Source organism: Coffea arabica, chromosome 3c, assembly GCF_036785885.1.
Source record: "Coffea arabica cultivar ET-39 chromosome 3c, Coffea Arabica ET-39 HiFi, whole genome shotgun sequence".
In the NCBI taxonomy this organism is placed as follows: domain Eukaryota; kingdom Viridiplantae; phylum Streptophyta; class Magnoliopsida; order Gentianales; family Rubiaceae; genus Coffea; species Coffea arabica.
In genome coordinates this window covers 13,507,532-13,524,052 of record NC_092314.1, presented here as the reverse complement: position 1 = coordinate 13,524,052, position 16,521 = coordinate 13,507,532, and the positions used below count along the sequence as shown (strand labels likewise).

Sequence of the window (16,521 nt, the reverse complement as noted above, 5' to 3'; positions counted from 1 at the left end):
GTTTCCAAAACTTTGATTTGAACACAACCTTTTGGGCCAATCTTAGTTTAACCCAGGAAAAGAAGAAGAAATAAATGGGAAAAAAACGAGGATATAAAAGAAATAAAAAAATAAATGAGCAAAACTACTAATTTACAAATTTACCCAACTACTCTTAAGATAAACAGAAAAGGGGGCTTATATACAAAATTTTCAAACCACAAGAAGGTTCAATGGAAAAGCACTAAACCACAGGGTGTAAAAGGTAAATTTACCCTAAAACATAATTCTGTACAATGACAGGACAATACTCCCATGATAAGAAAATAATATATCAGGTGAATTAACAGATAGAGCAAAAACAAAATGTAAAGTACATACTTCACATGAATGATTAATCAAATGTGCAATGCTCCCTGCTCTTGTGGCATCAATAACACGTTCATCATCAATTCTAAACATGTAGGTTCCAGCACCCTGAATGTAGAAAATTTTAATCAAAACAGCCCTTCATATTTCCACTATCATGACAATATAAGCGCATAAAACAATCATAATTACCATTCGGATGATTGCAAGCAGCTTCTAAATTACGACTGACGATTAGACAAATTATTAAAATGGGTATGGGCCACACAAACTATATATGTAATTGGAAAGATAATGCAGTGATAAAAAGTTTATTCTGGTCCGTTATACCAAGGGTACAACCATTCACAACTAAAAAAGCAGGACAAATGAATAGTAAAATCATTCATTCTGCTGCTACGGATGTTTGAATACCACGTTATCAAACCCAATAAGTCAAGCTCGGATGGACAAAGTGAATAACTAAAACAAGAAATTCTCAGCAGAACAGTCACCAAAACAGGCGCCACATGAAGCTACATAAAAAAAAAAAGCACACAGAAAATTTCAGTGAAATATTCCTTATTTTATCAGCATCATATCTACCCTAGTAAAAACATTACCAAGCAACTACATTATTGAACTGATAAGAATTGATTAACGTCCGTACCACCAATGAATTGTAGATTAGATGTTCTCTTCGATCAGCTATCGAAGGTCTAACAAGTTCACCAATATATTCAATCACCTAAGATTAGAACATTCAAAATATCAGTTGTTTCAAGTTCCTTAGAAAAAGCTTGAGAACAGGTAGCAATCACATCAACTCACCATGTCCCCAGCTCTATAGGGTTGTTTTGCAAAGATGCCAAACCCATGTATTCTAGATTTTCCTGCATATGATAGCAGTCTTAAAAGTCAAATATCTGCATAACAGAAAAAGGCAAAAAGATAAAGCATAAAAACTTTTAATTGCATCAGATTGGTCAAATACCAAGTGTTATTTAATTCAACAGTTCAATCTGAATTGAGCCTTTTTGCTATCTTCATATTGTCACATAGAAAGTTGCCTTTTCAGACCTAAAGTGCAACAATTAGGAGTCAAAGGATTACATTTCCAAAGGAGTTCTCTTCCTATGCCTTCACATTCACTGGGCGGCATCCCATGTTTAAAACTTAAAAAATCTATTGACAGTGGGAGATTGACCACGCAATCCTTGAAGCCATTAAAATTTCTGTGATGCAGCAACTAGCGAAGACAATGAAAACATTATTAGAAAGAAAAAGAATTGTACTGGAGAATCCGGCACCCAAATGAGTTCATTATTTGTTTGAAGTGTCGATACAGATGCTGTGCTCAAAGCAGTTGCATTTGGTAGGAGATATTGGACCTGTCAGTGTTCTATATTCAATGAAGCTCAAGAAGAAACAGTCTGAATTTGCATTGTGTGAGCATCCCAATATGGTTTTTTCAAAATGAACTGAGAATGTTATGCAGAGAGATCCCTAGGTATATAATTGTGCTGAAGACATAGAGGCAGAGTCAACAGGGACAAGAAATCATGAAAGTTGACACCACTGCAAATTAGCGAACCTCGTTAGGAAATAAGGTAAAAGTTTAATCTCCCTTCTTGCACAAACAATAGAAAGGACTTCCAGGAAAACAAAACTTCTTGTTTGCAATATTTGCTACAAACGAAGTTACCTTAATTGTACACAACCAAAGGAAAAAAAATAACTAAAGCTCAATAAAACTACTCAACATCTCAAAATATTGGCAGGTCCACATTCTGCTCATCTTTCAAGTAGGAAAAACAGCTTCAAAGTTTAGTACTAAGAAAAGTAAGGTTAAAAATTCTTGCTTACCAAACACAAGCCGCTTTCGAAAGGTTTCCCTCATGTATGTGTACTTTTCAGCCATTGAGAGGATGCTCCCAGATGCATCAAGCTGAGATGATTTCAAGTTTAACAGGTCAAGTGAAAATCGAGAACCAGCAGCTGAACTGGAGGAAACATCATTCCCAAAGGATGTATGTTGGCTGAATCCACCAACTAAATGTGGCCTGTTCTCCACATATAAGCGTTTCAAGGATGCAGCAGCAAGAGCTTCAGGTTCTTTCCGTCCTCTTCTTCCAAAATAATTATAAGGCTCTGAGGTAATGATTCCAACAAAAGATTACTACTCCAAACATCCAAGCTAATGCAATTTCTTTCTCAGTGTGGATTGGAGATGCATTTGAAGAAAATGACTCTTAAATCCATGGACCTATATTTTCTGGAACTTCCAGCATGTAGATATTGAAAGCACTCAACATCAAATTTGATAAAGACACGAGGGAAACTATTTTTTCTATATTTTAAGTACCAAAACGCAACTACAGAAATAATTTAAGTGGAAATTTCAAGTACAAATTCAAAAGAATAGCGAAAACGAATAAAATATCAAACCAATCAGAAACTTTGCAGTGCCAAGAACAACTATTTGAATCCCATAGAAAGATGGGAAATATCAAGAATGAACCTAGTTAGACCACCCATAACATAGCACCCAAACTTGAGCTTAACAAAAATATCCTCTTATTTTAATTTCTCGAATAGAGAGATCCATGAATCAGGATCCTCATGCACGTAGATACAAAGGGAGCAATAATTTCCAGAAACATTTGGAACATTTTGCTTCTGCCAATAAAGTCGACCATATTATGCTCTCATATGAATAGGGTTGACAAAATGGCATATTAGATATGCATGACAAACAATACTGAAGTTCTTACAATGATGAACTATGCTCAGAGTTACAACACATGCAAGATTACTACAAACTACTTGAGTTAAGATGTAATTACCATAACAGAAAATATGGAACATATCGCACCTGTACGAGCACAACCAGAAGTATTCAATGGGGGAGTGTAATCCGAGAACTTAAAGGGTTTTTGTGCAGTTCGATCTTCTGTAGCTAAGCGCTCACTAGATAGGGGGCTATGCCTCTTGCAGAAGGATAACAGACGTATGCATTGATCGTCGTCCTCTTCATCTGGAGGGGCCAAATTTAGTCTGTCCTCATCCTCAAGCTGTAAAATATGAAACTAAAAATCATTTGTACTTGTCATCTAGCAGGGAAAAAATATTAAGCTTAAGCGATTACATATTTCTCTTCTCCATAGTCAGGAAACAAGAATGAACAAAAACTTAAATTCTTGATATATTAAAGTACAAATTATTCATAGATGAAGAATGAGAAGAATACCTCTAGGCAAAATCCTGCAGCACGTGCACAAAGAGGATGATACGCTACACGGCAATTATGATTTGAGCACTGCAAATATAGACTTAAAACCATTTAGCTTCACAAACTAGCTATGACATAACAAATTACATGTATGTAGTACTGCATATGACAGCCAAAGTATAAAATACCAAATTTACTACAGCAATGATTTTTCAAGATTGTCTACTGAATAAGTAACTTAAGTATCTAATGGAGCTTTTCTTTAACTATGCTACAAGCAATATATCCTCGACACCTAACCATGAATAAAAGAGAAACCAAATGACAAAATATTTTCTGAGAAGTTTTAACTATGATGAAACTACAGGAAGCATTTCAAACAGTCCAAGACTGAAAAGTAAAAAGAAACACAAAAACCAAAGCACATTAGTAGTAGCCAAAACCTGAAGAAGTGTGTCTAGAGGAGCAACACATGGATGAGATGAACACTTTTACTTATCAAACTCCCAATAGGCATTTTTTTTCCTTAAAAGGCATTTTACGATTGGCCAAAACATTAAGAAACAAGCGTGCCTAAAGGAACAGCACTACATGGACCAGACAACTCAAATCACTTTCAGCTGTCAAACCTCCAATTATAATTGCATTTCCCCAGAGACCAGATCCAAACTCTTAACTTTTTGGGCAGAAAGAAGGCTAACAATTTAGCAATGAATTTGACATTCTAGGTACAATTTAAATTGTATTCTCACGCTCCAGAAATCAAAGTATGAGGTGCATCTTTCATGCTTAAAACAACTCTGAAAGGAATGCAAAAAAGAGAATTGGAGAACCACACAACTAAAACAACTGAAGTGCAGCCAGCCACAGTAGAGCTAACAGTTGCTCTCCTCAAAGAAAATGTTAATAACTGTCCTAAAAATTTTGAATAGGTTCAGGCAGGGCAAAAGAGGGATTTCCGTATAAAAATCTCCAAAGCTAAGAGGGGCATTAGAGAGTTCCAGAACTTAGGTTTCAGGGGGTTCAAACACCTTCCACAAAACCATTCAGGTTGCCTCTACCCCTCTGCAGTACACAGCCTCAGACTTAGCTTGCAAGATGGAGAAAGAAAACTGCATTTTGTGGTGAGGAGCAAAAAACCATCAAAAGTCGGTCTCTAAATTGAGCTGCTATAGCCAATATTTGATAATGCCAAAAACAGTTAAAATTTTATTGAAATGTGAGGGTATTCATTTCAAAGGAAGATAGATTCATAAAGGACTCCCCAATCATCTATTGCACCTTGTAAATTGCAGGCAAGGTGGCTAATGTTGAGGCGCTTAAAACCATGTCTTCTTTAGCAATACCATGCTATTTCCAATAAACCCCCTTCCCTTTTCCCTCATTTTGATTGACAAATATGGCAGACAGTAATTGCTTGTTACTTATCCCAGAGGCTAACCATTCTTTGTGATAGTTTACCATGAAAGGCTAAAAATTGTAAGATAAAATATCCAAATTGAACTTAATATTAACTGAAACTAATGTATTTAATAGTTGAATCAACACCTCATCAAAAAGCTTAAGAAGGAAAACAACTTTATTCATCTAGATACTACTTAAGATAAAGAAGGATATCAAATACTAAAGTAGAAAGCCCCAAGCATTGATGATTAAGCAGAAATTGCTACTTACACTTCCTTTTTTATCAGACAGAGAAGTTCAAAACATGAAAATTGATGGTATAGGTTAATTTTGCGATACAAGCCTTTGTAAGAGACAAAGCACAAGCACATAACACCTCTCTCTCTCTCTCTCGCTCTACCCACCCACCCTCCCCCCTCTCTTTTCTTTCATTTTTTTTTGGTTAAGTATATATTACTCATCCATTACAGCTGAATTTCAGATAAAACCTTCCTCCAATTTTGTATTCATTTCAGAAACAAGTATTTACATAAAACAATTTATAAAACACTCAGGATTAAAATAAAAGTGTAAAGACAACATCAAGAAATAGGGAAAAAATGAAAAAATTAAATATAATCAAGGACAGTCTAACCTGTATACAAGCTCCATAAGAAACACCACATATGCTACATAAAAGTTTCCAGCGGTCCTTCATGAACAAGCAACATGAAAGTATATATGAATCAGTACATAAGTAGAATAGATTGCAGATTATGAATTGCCTAAAAATAAGTGAGCATGTTGCCTGGTGTATAAGTTTTCGTTAGGAATGTCATTCAAGTCATGGGAGTTACCTCTTGAAAATAGAAGAAAACTCAGAAATAAGCAGAAAATAGTTCTTCGACTAAACAACAGAAACACGTTAGAGTTAGTATACCTTGTTGATTCTACTCAGCCCATCAATGGGTTCCATTTTTGTGATGTCAGATAAGCAAGTTTCTGGAGGAAAAAGCAAACTCATAAACATGACCATTTAATTAAGTTGATGATGCAAAAAACAGAGTGACATCCATACACAGCAGAACACCTGGTATCCAGATGGCACAAGCCAGATGAGCCCACCGGCCATCTGTTGTAGGCTTCATGGCACCTCCTAAAAGAAAATGTCAATAATGGTCATAATAGTGACCAAACATTCTTCTAATACTAAACATGCTAAAGCACTAACCAGTAATAAAATACAGAAAAAAAACACCTGTAACAGGACATAGACAGCAAGGAGGAGGTTGTTCAGGAGCCCCTGGACGACACAAGTTGCATAACCAAAGAACACCATCCAGAGGCTCTAATTCTCCGTAGCACCTAGCATGAACCTGAAGAAGAAAAATTTGTGAAGCTAAAATCATTCAGGTGACTTGGGGAGTAAAAAGATACATAAAATCTTTTCAATAAAACCCATGCAATAGCTAACATTGGATGTAACAAAGATAGGTAATGGAAAAACAAAGACCGATAAATACTTAACCAATGGGTCCAAAAATATTTGATATCTCAAGAAACATATACAGGCAATCAATCAGATAATAAGATTGTAAGTTTCCCCAATTGGATCCTTCATCAATGTGGTTGTTGATGTGACAACACTGAATTTCATAGCACAGCGTGAGATTGACTTCTATCCTCTCTCTAATTAAAAAAAAAAAATTCAGCTGTTATGTAAGCTGCACCTCTTGAATGATTTAAGTTATTTTGTCCAGACAAATTCATAAATGATCACCTCACTCATTGTTAAGGTAACAAACCAGCTGATAGATAAGGTAGCTATAAGGTTGAAAGGTATGGTTGACAAGCTAAACAAGTTTAAAAGAGAAAGAAAGCCCTTTAACGTAGAAACAACTGTGTAGCTCAAGTTACAGGCTCTGGTTGCCACAACTATGGCACAGGGTTCAAACTTCATCCTTTCACTCCCACCTTTCAAATGGTAAACAGAATGTAAAAAAAATAGACCATAAACATGGTCTTGATATTATACGCATGATTAGCAAATTATAACTGCAAATATGTGAAGCCCATAACATGTAAATCTAACCTCAATTAAGTAATTTACAACTACAAAACTAGTCCAACAATATTGAAATTCAGGATGCTGACGTAACTCTTAGAAGAAGTGCAGGAAATGCAGGAAATGCTTTACTTTTGCTATCAGTGCAAATAACACTTGAAATAATACAACTCTATACTGTCCTTGGTATACTCCTAATATCTCTGCTGAAGTGTAACATAATCCCAGGTTGACGAATCACAGATAATGAATCTCCAGTAATAGTGGAGACTGAGGAGCTGCATGATGACTTACCATAATTCGGCATTTGTCACACTGCAAGAACAGATTGTTCTCATATTCCTGAAAATCAAAGGGGGTAGGGGAAAAAAAGAACTGTCAAGCCACTTGATGCAACCTCTCTAATCTGTAGTACACCAAAAAAGTAAATGACAAGATCAATGAGAAAATCATAATCGAGAATGCTGTTGGCATGATCAAGAACATAAAATAAATTGAGAAAAAAAGTACGGCAATTTGTCAAAGAAATTTCCCTATTTCAGCAACAATGTCCATAGGCATCCCCACAGATGAAGCAGGAAAAGAATAATTTTGTGCATGCAAAAGAAAACTATAAAACTTGGCAACAGGTGTGAAAATTAATAGGAAGAATGTTAAAAGAAGAATCCAGATTTTCACCTCATCCATATGGCAGACATTGCACTTATCAAGGTCCTTCCACTTCACATCAACGGGTCTGTAACCAACAGGAAAGTCTTGATATCTTGCACGTGCGATCTTGGAGGCTTTTGAGGGCATCCTGGAAGACGAAGTTGATAGCTCCTGTCAATAGCACAATCAACAACTTAAGCTAGTTAAAGAAAGATATCAAGAAGTATAAAATAAAAGCAACCTCGATTAAGCAAATTCAATAACAAGATGAATTATAGTTCATAGAAACTAAAAGCAAAGACATCCATGAAAGTTAAAGAAAAATAACTACATTAGAGAAGAAAAGTTAATAAAGTCAGCTTGAATGGATCTTATACCCCCTAAAACTAACCCCTGAAAAGATTAAAGGGGTCTCAAGTTGCCTAGTTCAAAAAAAAACTATTCTCCTTTCTCCTTTCCCAGAGTAAGAAAGCGTCCCATTATCTAACCCATCATCCAGTCCCAAATCCTTTAAGAAAGAAATGCCTCATGAAGCAACAGTGCCTCAAAGGGAGTATCTCCTCCCTTGAGGTAGGATATAGCAAGGGAGAAGCAGGGCATTGGCAGTTGCAGTTCCTACCATCATTAAACACAGTTCGATTAATGTTGCAATAGGACTAACACAAGATTTAATGTAACAAATCACACAAAAATTGCTGGTTGTAAGTGATAACAAACAGGGAAACAATGACAATGGAAGCTAAGAAAGGTAACACCAGAATGGAAACAAGAACAGAACTTAATCCCTTCAAGTAAATCAACCGGTTGAATATCCAGATCTGTACCAACGACTAACAGAATGGTATCAAGGCTTTCAAGGACAGAGGGTTTTTTATTAATTCTCAACGTCAGCAGGGGCAGACATTGGGAAATTGGGATGGGGGAAAGCAAGCAAGTATAATCACTTCTGAACTGAAATACTTTAGGTCCCATTGCAGTTAGCTTCAAAGGTATGGCATTTAACATAGAAATTTTAAGAACGAAAAATCTCCCTTAAATTGCATGCGACTCCTATCTAGTATTGGAATATGATGTGTTGAAGCTACCATCAGATGTGCCAAATAATCGATTTGTTTGGGTAGTAGATTATTTGTCAAAATTTATTTGCATCATCACCAACATATTTTTCAACCACCTTTTTATCTCACATAAATCACATTAAAAAAGTGCTACAACATTTTTTCAAAAAAAATCTCCCAAATAATCTACTATTCAAACACATTCAATATATAATAATGATGTAATCTTCTAATTTTAGCCTTCCATCTAATCTAACATCCATAAAGCACCTAGCTAGGTAATCAATATTTCTACACCAGCTTAAGACATTTGAATTATTATTCTCTTTTCATTTATTAAAAATTATTTGATCACAGGGTAGGTTCTTGGCCATCAGACATGAATCGCCTAAACAAAAGCTTCAGTTTTTAAAACACTAAAGGACATCGAAAATTGATATTGTAATCCATCTTTGAGGTGGATCAATTACTTATTAGGCTGCATGGACCATGCCATCCAAATGTGCCTTATTTCTCTCCAATTGTGAAGTCATACCCATTTAACAGTCTTCCACTCACCATATTATTTTAATGTTCATCTCCATTTCCTTATCCTCGTGCATGCAGAGAGAGAGGATGTGGGCCTGACCCGCAATTAATAAGACAAAATTTCCTTTAAAATTTTTGAAGAGAGCTAACACACTTCTACAGCATTAACAATCAGAATTTTGCCACAGTACTAAAAAGGCTATACCACAGCACTATTTGTAGAGAAGTGACAAAATTTAGCATCCCTAAGACTAATAAACAATGACAACAACAATTGCTGCCTACAATTAGTGAAGTAATTCTTCTTATAGAATCTCCCAGAACAAGATGTCAATTGACAGTGTCACAAAAATCCAACCAACTTAGAGCAAGTTATTAAGAGACTGTCAGATGAGGGAATTTCGACCAAATGTGCAACTTTTTTAAGTGCCTAGCAATTGTCCCAAAGATTATATGTCCACCTCTATCTTGAAGAAAAAATGAAAGGGAAGGAACTTAAGCCTGTAGATCCCTATATATAATACTAACATCTGAAATAGCAACACAACCCGAAAGTTAAATTCGAAAACTTTACCAGCCTTCAAAAGCAGGTATTCGATTTGATGCACAACTCCATTTGGATTTCTTTAACCTATCTACAGTTTTAACTAGTACTACAAGCGCCAAAAGGATACAGAAAGGAAAAGTTTTTTCTCCAAACAGTTTTGCCAACATTTGGGGTGAGATGATGGAGGAGATCAAAGGTTGGGGTGAGATGATGATGGGCTGATAGCGAGATTGAGGGCTGGGGGAAATTGGCTACCTTGAAAGGAAAAGTTTGGTGGCTAGGGGTGGCAGATAAATTCTCAGCTAGATTGGCAGAGAATGACGAGACAACTTGGTGGGCTGGCAGGCTGAGGCGGCTGCCTTAACGAGGAGGAGAGAGAGGTTGGGGCTAGTAGGATGAGGAGATGGTGGGTACTGATAGAAGCTGGGAGCCATGCAAATCTAGGGGTAAAGAGATTCACATAGAAGAAAGGAGATTAAGAAAAGAAGGAACGGGGAAAATCGAATTTTGGTCTTGTTAAAAATCACTATTCATGTGTGATTGCCAATTTTCATGTTCTTTAAACAAGTACAAAACATCTTTTTAGGTGTTTTGGAACAGGCTCAATTTTATAGACATTATTCTTTTTTAAAAGCATAAACATTTTAGTCAAACAATTTTTTTTTTTGTTCCAGTTCATTAAATACTACAACTTAAACAGGAAAACAAGAAACATAAATGTTACCAAACAGCCACAAGAATTCATAGTTCCACAGTGAAAGTATATGAAGAATCATGAGCAAAGTCAAACACATACCATCCAATTCCAATACAACAGAATTTGAAAGAAACCAGTAAGTTCAACAAAAAATTTAATGCAAGTTTCACTGAATTTGACAATCAAGCAACTTAAGGATATGGAACATTTTCAGAAGCGAGAGAACATCACTTCAATACGTAAGCATTAATCTTTCTCACCAAAGACGCAGATATTGGTTAACCAAATTACCCACGCACTTTTTTGTCTAATTGAAGGTTTTCATTCTATAATTTTGGCTTCATTCCTTTCCTCTTTTCTCAAGTCTCCTGCAAATTTACCTAACTCCTGCCCTTGATTACATACCAAAAGCCTCAAAAAGCTATCAAACAAGTCGATCAACAACAAGACCAGTCTGGTGCTACATCATATGTTAAATAGAAAGGCGAGCTTAGTATTACTGAAATCATAGAGGAGAAAACTGAAGTTATTACCTGTATCAGTTTTGAAATTTCAGGATGGGAAAAACCAAACATGTCTGCACCAGATTCGCAAAACTTCTCAGATACACTTGGTTGTAAACCTTCTGACTGAATTTTCCTCATTCTTCTGTAAATTTTGTTCCAACAGGCAGATGGAGTGGTTCCACTAAACTGTAAAGGAAGAGTAGCATTAAAGAGAAATCGCATGGAATTGATGTGCCTATATGCAGCAATAGTTAAAGCAGAGAATAACTTCATTGGTTGAGCACATTCAATTTAAAAGACTCTTCAGAAACAGAAAAATTACAAGCTGGGATTTGCTGCTTAATCCTGATTTCAGACGTAAAATCTAATAACGCAGCCATTCAAAAAGGTAATAGGAAGGAGAAGACAAGGACAAGGAGAGACAGGATGTGAAAGCCAAGAGGCAAACCAAAAGGAATAGCTGAATAAGCATACAAAAGCTCACATTAATCAAAGCTAGCCACTGTTTGTCGACTAACGAATGTCACACTATGACTTACCTGCTCTCCATTCTCCGATGTAACTCTGAAAAGGGGTCGATTCCTTAATCCATCATCTCTGAGTACTTCCATCTTATATGTTGTATGAACATTTGGCTCTGAAGTCATCAATACAAAAGGCAAAAACACATAAGATGCTACTAAGGGTGAAATTTCTCCACAAGAATACAGCTGAAATCAAGAAAAAGCCCATGTAGTTCCAATGGAATTATATAACAAAAACTTCAATGAAAGAGTCTAAAATAATCAACCTGTTATAGAAGGAAACCTCCTCAAAGCAGTATATCCTTCCGGCCAGATGTATCTCTCATCCTGAATATTTTCCCAGTCTCTGACAACCTTTCCTGAATTAGATATATAGTATAGTATTAAACTGCAAACCTTGATTTAATATAGCCCTGACTAGAAGAATAACAATTTATTGAGTACATCTAGTTTAACAACATTCAATTTAGAAAGGTGGCATCTCATCATCAATCCCCATAATCAAAATGCATTTTCATCATGTGAACCACTTATCTAGCTGGCAAGGCAGTTTGGACCCGCATGGAAAATTACCAAGAGTTATTATTTGCAGGTCCCCAACTTCAAACGGAAAGCTTTTGACTGCTTCAATTCTTCTCTGTATGTCTTCATCCGCCTTGCCCTCCTTACCTGAATCATCACTGCCTTCATCCTCCCCACTTTCAACATTGTAAGCATTAGCCTCAAAGCCATTCCTCAGCCGTACCATTCTCTTTGGAAGCTTTTGTGCGCTAAGATACCTGATGGAAAAGGTAACTACCAACATAAATATCACATTCCAAATCTACAATTAATAAATAGCTGTCTGTAAAGTTTATCAAATTCATACTGTTCACAGATAAATTTTGTTCGGCACCCAATCACCAGGAGCAACAATTCATAGATGCCATATACGAACCCACAAAAATATGGTTGTTCTCCCATAGGGAGTGAAGTAGACAAGCAAACAACAGCAGTAAATCATAAAAAGAGTTGCCAAAAACCTTTTACCAAAAAAGCACAGGGACACAAACCTTATTATTACTTCAATTCCACAGCACATTTTCCAAACAACAAATTAACACTAGCATCTCCTGGCCAAAATTCTTGTTCAGTCTTACCACAAAGATTAATAGTTAGGGTGTTAAAACTAAAAAACAGCAATATGCTCAAGGTACCTACTTAATAATGCCCCAGAAAGCATTACAAGAAAATTGTATCTTTACTTCAAAATGCTAAAGCTGTTTAACGAGAAAAGGAATTCACAACGCAAGCAATTGCAATCCCAGGGCAATATGAAGTGTGATATTTGGGCCATATCCTGAAGAAATTAGGCCAGTAGCTATCCAAACACTTCGATTTGACTTTTAGTAAACCAACTCAGCAGTTTCCAGTTTCATTTTTGATCTTATAAATCTAGCAAGTTTTATTATGTATGAACAAACAGAAAGAGCTTAATTAAGCCACAACACAACAAACTTATGCAAAAAGCAGCTCAATGTGATAATGCTTGGATCAGTGAAGCCAAAGGGGGGAAAAATAAACACCATTGTTCCTGGAGAGTCTATATTAGTGACACAGATATCACTTCAAGGAAGTTAAGGACAAAACTGTCTGAATCAAGACAAGTTGTGTAAAAAACTAGACTGTCCCATAAGAAATTTTTCAGCACAAGGAAGAGGTTGTCCATCTGTCAGCACCATTCTTATCCTGATAGGGAAAAGGCAAAAATCATCACCTTTCAGTTCCATGCAACACCATTTTTTTTTCTCTTTAACTAAAGGTGCTTTCCCTATGTTTCCCAGCTCCTCTATCATGAAAAAAAGTCTACCAAGACCAACAACATGCCTGGATGGAGAACCCTTCACCACTTTCGTATAGTTGCAGGGGTTTTCCACAAAAAGGAAATGTGGATAAGGAGACTCACATTTTAGCTTCCTCCAAGCTCCGTACAAAATTTGGTTTCTTGCACTTTAGGTGGAAAGAAGAAAGAAGCCCTCTAAGAAATGACATAACTTGTTTTCTCTTAACCCTGAGAAAAAGGGAATGCAACAATTTGAGAAGATGATGACTGTTAGACTACCCAGAAAAAAGTCAATTATCACACATCCTAATATCACACCTTGCAAAATCATGAGTGCCGAAAAACTGAACAAGTACTGATTTTTCTCCTGAATTTCTGTTCAGGCCCTTATGCTCACCAAAAAGAGAGCCGTCCAAAACTAACGCAGGCCACATGGCATGACCTGCAAGCAAGAAACAAATAAGTTTTAAAAGAGCTAAAAAGGAAACTGATTTCAACATCCTCCAGATTGAAATGATCATAGAATTTTTTGTTCCCATGGATGGCTATAGACAACAAAATCATACCATAGAACAGAAGATCTAGTAGGAACGAAAGCCTCAACGTCCAATAATCCATTTTTTTCCCTTTCAAATAACATCAGTAACGATATAGAACCGATTCCAATTTCATAAATCTTCAGTTTCCTCCTTAATTTAGTTCAGACGATAAAGGGCAACCAAATCTCATCAACTACAAAATCCTACTCTGTGTTCTAGTATACAACTAATATTTACTTCAGACCTAATGCTGGAACAAGCCACTACAAGTACATTTTTAAGGCGATTAACTTAACAAGGATATAATTGCACAAAAAAGGATATAATCGCATAATAAGACAGTGATAATGGCTGATATGCTTGCTTCAGACATACTTGATTTTCACATAGTGTATCTTTTTCCAACATAGCAACAATGTACAAGTTTCCTTTCATTCATTCACATCGTTCTTGTTGACAATCTCATACACTTATGTCATGAGCTCCATCACAGAATACTAATGATAAAAGACAGATTAATGCTAAAAGAAGCTACTGTGCAGATCAAATGAGTAACAGGGTACAGTAAAATGTGATGTAAAACACGAGGACAGATACCAGTAAGCTTGGCCCAAATTATATCTGCTGGCTCCAGCTCTTCACAGTCATCCAAACTAGCAGCCAACACCACCATCTCATTGACATCAATTGCATCACCCTCCAGGCACTTATCGCTGGCCCTCAACTTTAGACGTTGCATCTCCTCAGGAGAAATGTGAAATTTGATTCTTTCATTTGATAAAATCAATTTCTCTTCATCACCATCCTCATACTCAACCTAAAATTTGACCGTTATGTCACTATATTATCTTCCATTTTAGACCGATGTTCAATACATAAATGTCACGTGCGAAAGTGCAGTGTTTCCTTTTTTCTCTATTTTTTATATCTTTTCGTGGTACAAGCTTAAAGATATGCCTTTTACGACCTTAATGCCGTAAGAAAAAGAAAAGATCATAACAACAAGTGGACCGCACACGTGTAAGAATTCGCGTGTAGGAGGAGGAAAAGGAAATTACACTGTGTCGCCCCATCTCCAAGTCATATGCAACAACACGACCCTTGTACCAATCAGCATCCAAGGGCCAAAACACCTGTTCACATGGGATCCCATGTTATGTTGAGCCACATTACAACCCAAAAAGCACATACATTTCGCTGAGATGGTTCCCTTTTATTCCAATTACTTTAACAACATTATAGCAATGTGTGCAAACACATACGCACATACACAACAAGGCAGCTAGTTTTTATCCCAATTCCAGTTAATAATCACATGAAAAGGCATAGTTCGGTAGAAGTTCCAACCTTGCATAATAAACCAACAAATTTATATGGGTCTGTTCCATCAAAACTCAACCTGCATTCACAATATCAATTATAAAAGGTAATAAAATAGCAAGGGATTCAACATAACCAATACAGGGAAAGTCAAAATTGGAAAAGTTACCAAACCCATCTCTTTGTTCGAAGAGCTCCAAAATCCCTAATCTCGTCCCCCATCTCACCCTTAGGCTTCCGCTTCCTAATTTTATTAGGACTAACCTGAACACTAGGATTCCTACTCCTATTACCACTATTAACATCATTACCATGTCTAGATTCTCTAAGTTGCAACCTATCTAAAGTACTTAATGCAATCGAATCCAACCCCAAATTTGCCAGCTCATACCCACCAACTTTCCTCCTTTTCCCCTTCTTTGCAATCAATTCACCATTCTCCACCTCAATCCCCTCATTTTCTTCTCCCTTTTCCTTTGAATTTCCCAAATTTACACCCCTTGATCGCGAATTCTGCCACCCGTCTTCTCTTTCCTTTCGCTTGCCCTTATTTCGTCGCGTATAAACCTTAGTTATTGGCGGCTTCCCCTTTCCATCACCAGCCACATTAACCCTACTGTTATCACTACCATCACCACCCCTCACTCCTTCCATCGACGACAAAATCTGATGAGGTGGTTTAGCCGCAGGATCATGTCCGTTGAAATGACTCATTGATTTCCGCGGGGGTTTCACTTTCTTCGACCCCCCACTAGCTGAACTTACGCACGGAGAAGTGGCAGAGTACACATCGCACAATGGAACATACCGCAGCGGAGTATTCCCCCCATCCTCTTCTTCCTCGGCCCCGGCGATTTCAATTTCCGAGCCCTTTCTACCCTGCAGCGGCTCGTGATCGCCCAAATTCAATAATTCCACAGGCTCGTTTTCTGTCTCTAATTCTTTCCCTTCCTCTTTGCCTGCCTCGTTGTTATCGAACCTAATTAAGGCGGTGGACGGAAATGCCATAGAAATTGAAGAATTTATCAGAGAAAGAAAGGAAATTCCGGTGAAGATATCGGAATTCCTTTCGGGTTTTACGTTGTTCGTCGTCTGTTCGTCTATGGATGAATGGAATTTGGGGAATTGGGGGGAAATGGGGAGATTATTAGGGTTTTAAGAGAAATAAAGAGATAAAGCATGAAATTTGGAGGGAGGGTTTTGGGGATTTCCCGCCCCGTGTAAGTAAAAGTTAGAGGATCTGATGTGGAGCGCCCGAGCAGTCAACACTTCACCTTGCAATAAAATTATGCATATAAATATATGATAAAACAAATAGGAGT

At 36.8% G+C, this 16,521-nt stretch overlaps 1 protein-coding gene across 12 annotated transcripts in view; it reads right to left on the bottom strand.

Moving 5' to 3' along the window:
- LOC113734698 (histone H3-lysine(4) N-trimethyltransferase ATX1-like) overlaps nucleotides 1-16,496 on the bottom strand; it is a 35,007-nt gene extending 18,511 nt beyond the window's left edge. For 9 of the 12 annotated variants that reach the window (XR_011841583.1, XR_003459364.2, XR_011841582.1 and 6 more), the window contains exons 1-22: nucleotides 15,369-16,490; nucleotides 15,227-15,278; nucleotides 14,938-15,012; nucleotides 14,477-14,696; nucleotides 13,659-13,782; nucleotides 13,464-13,568; nucleotides 12,092-12,297; nucleotides 11,785-11,877; nucleotides 11,534-11,631; nucleotides 11,022-11,180; nucleotides 7,686-7,829; nucleotides 7,302-7,349; nucleotides 6,201-6,318; nucleotides 6,033-6,098; nucleotides 5,883-5,944; nucleotides 5,598-5,654; nucleotides 3,578-3,646; nucleotides 3,203-3,401; nucleotides 2,194-2,478; nucleotides 1,159-1,220; nucleotides 998-1,075; nucleotides 361-456 (exon numbers count right to left, since the gene is read on the bottom strand). Coding sequence is in view for 5 of the 12 variants with exons in the window: in XM_072082300.1 (XP_071938401.1) it covers nucleotides 361-456; nucleotides 998-1,075; nucleotides 1,159-1,220; nucleotides 2,194-2,478; nucleotides 3,203-3,401; nucleotides 3,578-3,646; nucleotides 5,598-5,654; nucleotides 5,883-5,944; nucleotides 6,033-6,098; nucleotides 6,201-6,318; nucleotides 7,302-7,349; nucleotides 7,686-7,829; nucleotides 11,022-11,180; nucleotides 11,534-11,631; nucleotides 11,785-11,877; nucleotides 12,092-12,297; nucleotides 13,464-13,568; nucleotides 13,659-13,782; nucleotides 14,477-14,696; nucleotides 14,938-15,012; nucleotides 15,227-15,278; nucleotides 15,369-16,207 (3,255 nt within the window). In the remaining 7 variants the exon portion in view is untranslated. Of the gene's footprint in view, nucleotides 1-360; nucleotides 457-997; nucleotides 1,076-1,158; nucleotides 1,221-2,193; nucleotides 2,479-3,202; nucleotides 3,402-3,577; nucleotides 3,647-5,597; nucleotides 5,655-5,882; nucleotides 5,945-6,032; nucleotides 6,099-6,200; nucleotides 6,319-7,301; nucleotides 7,350-7,685; nucleotides 7,830-11,021; nucleotides 11,181-11,533; nucleotides 11,632-11,784; nucleotides 11,878-12,091; nucleotides 12,298-13,463; nucleotides 13,569-13,658; nucleotides 13,783-14,476; nucleotides 14,697-14,937; nucleotides 15,013-15,226; nucleotides 15,279-15,368 lie in introns of all 12 variants that reach the window. The other 3 variants (XM_027261343.2, XM_072082302.1, XR_011841584.1) reach the window with 3 other exon arrangements.
- Nucleotides 16,497-16,521: the final 25 nt, after the last annotated feature.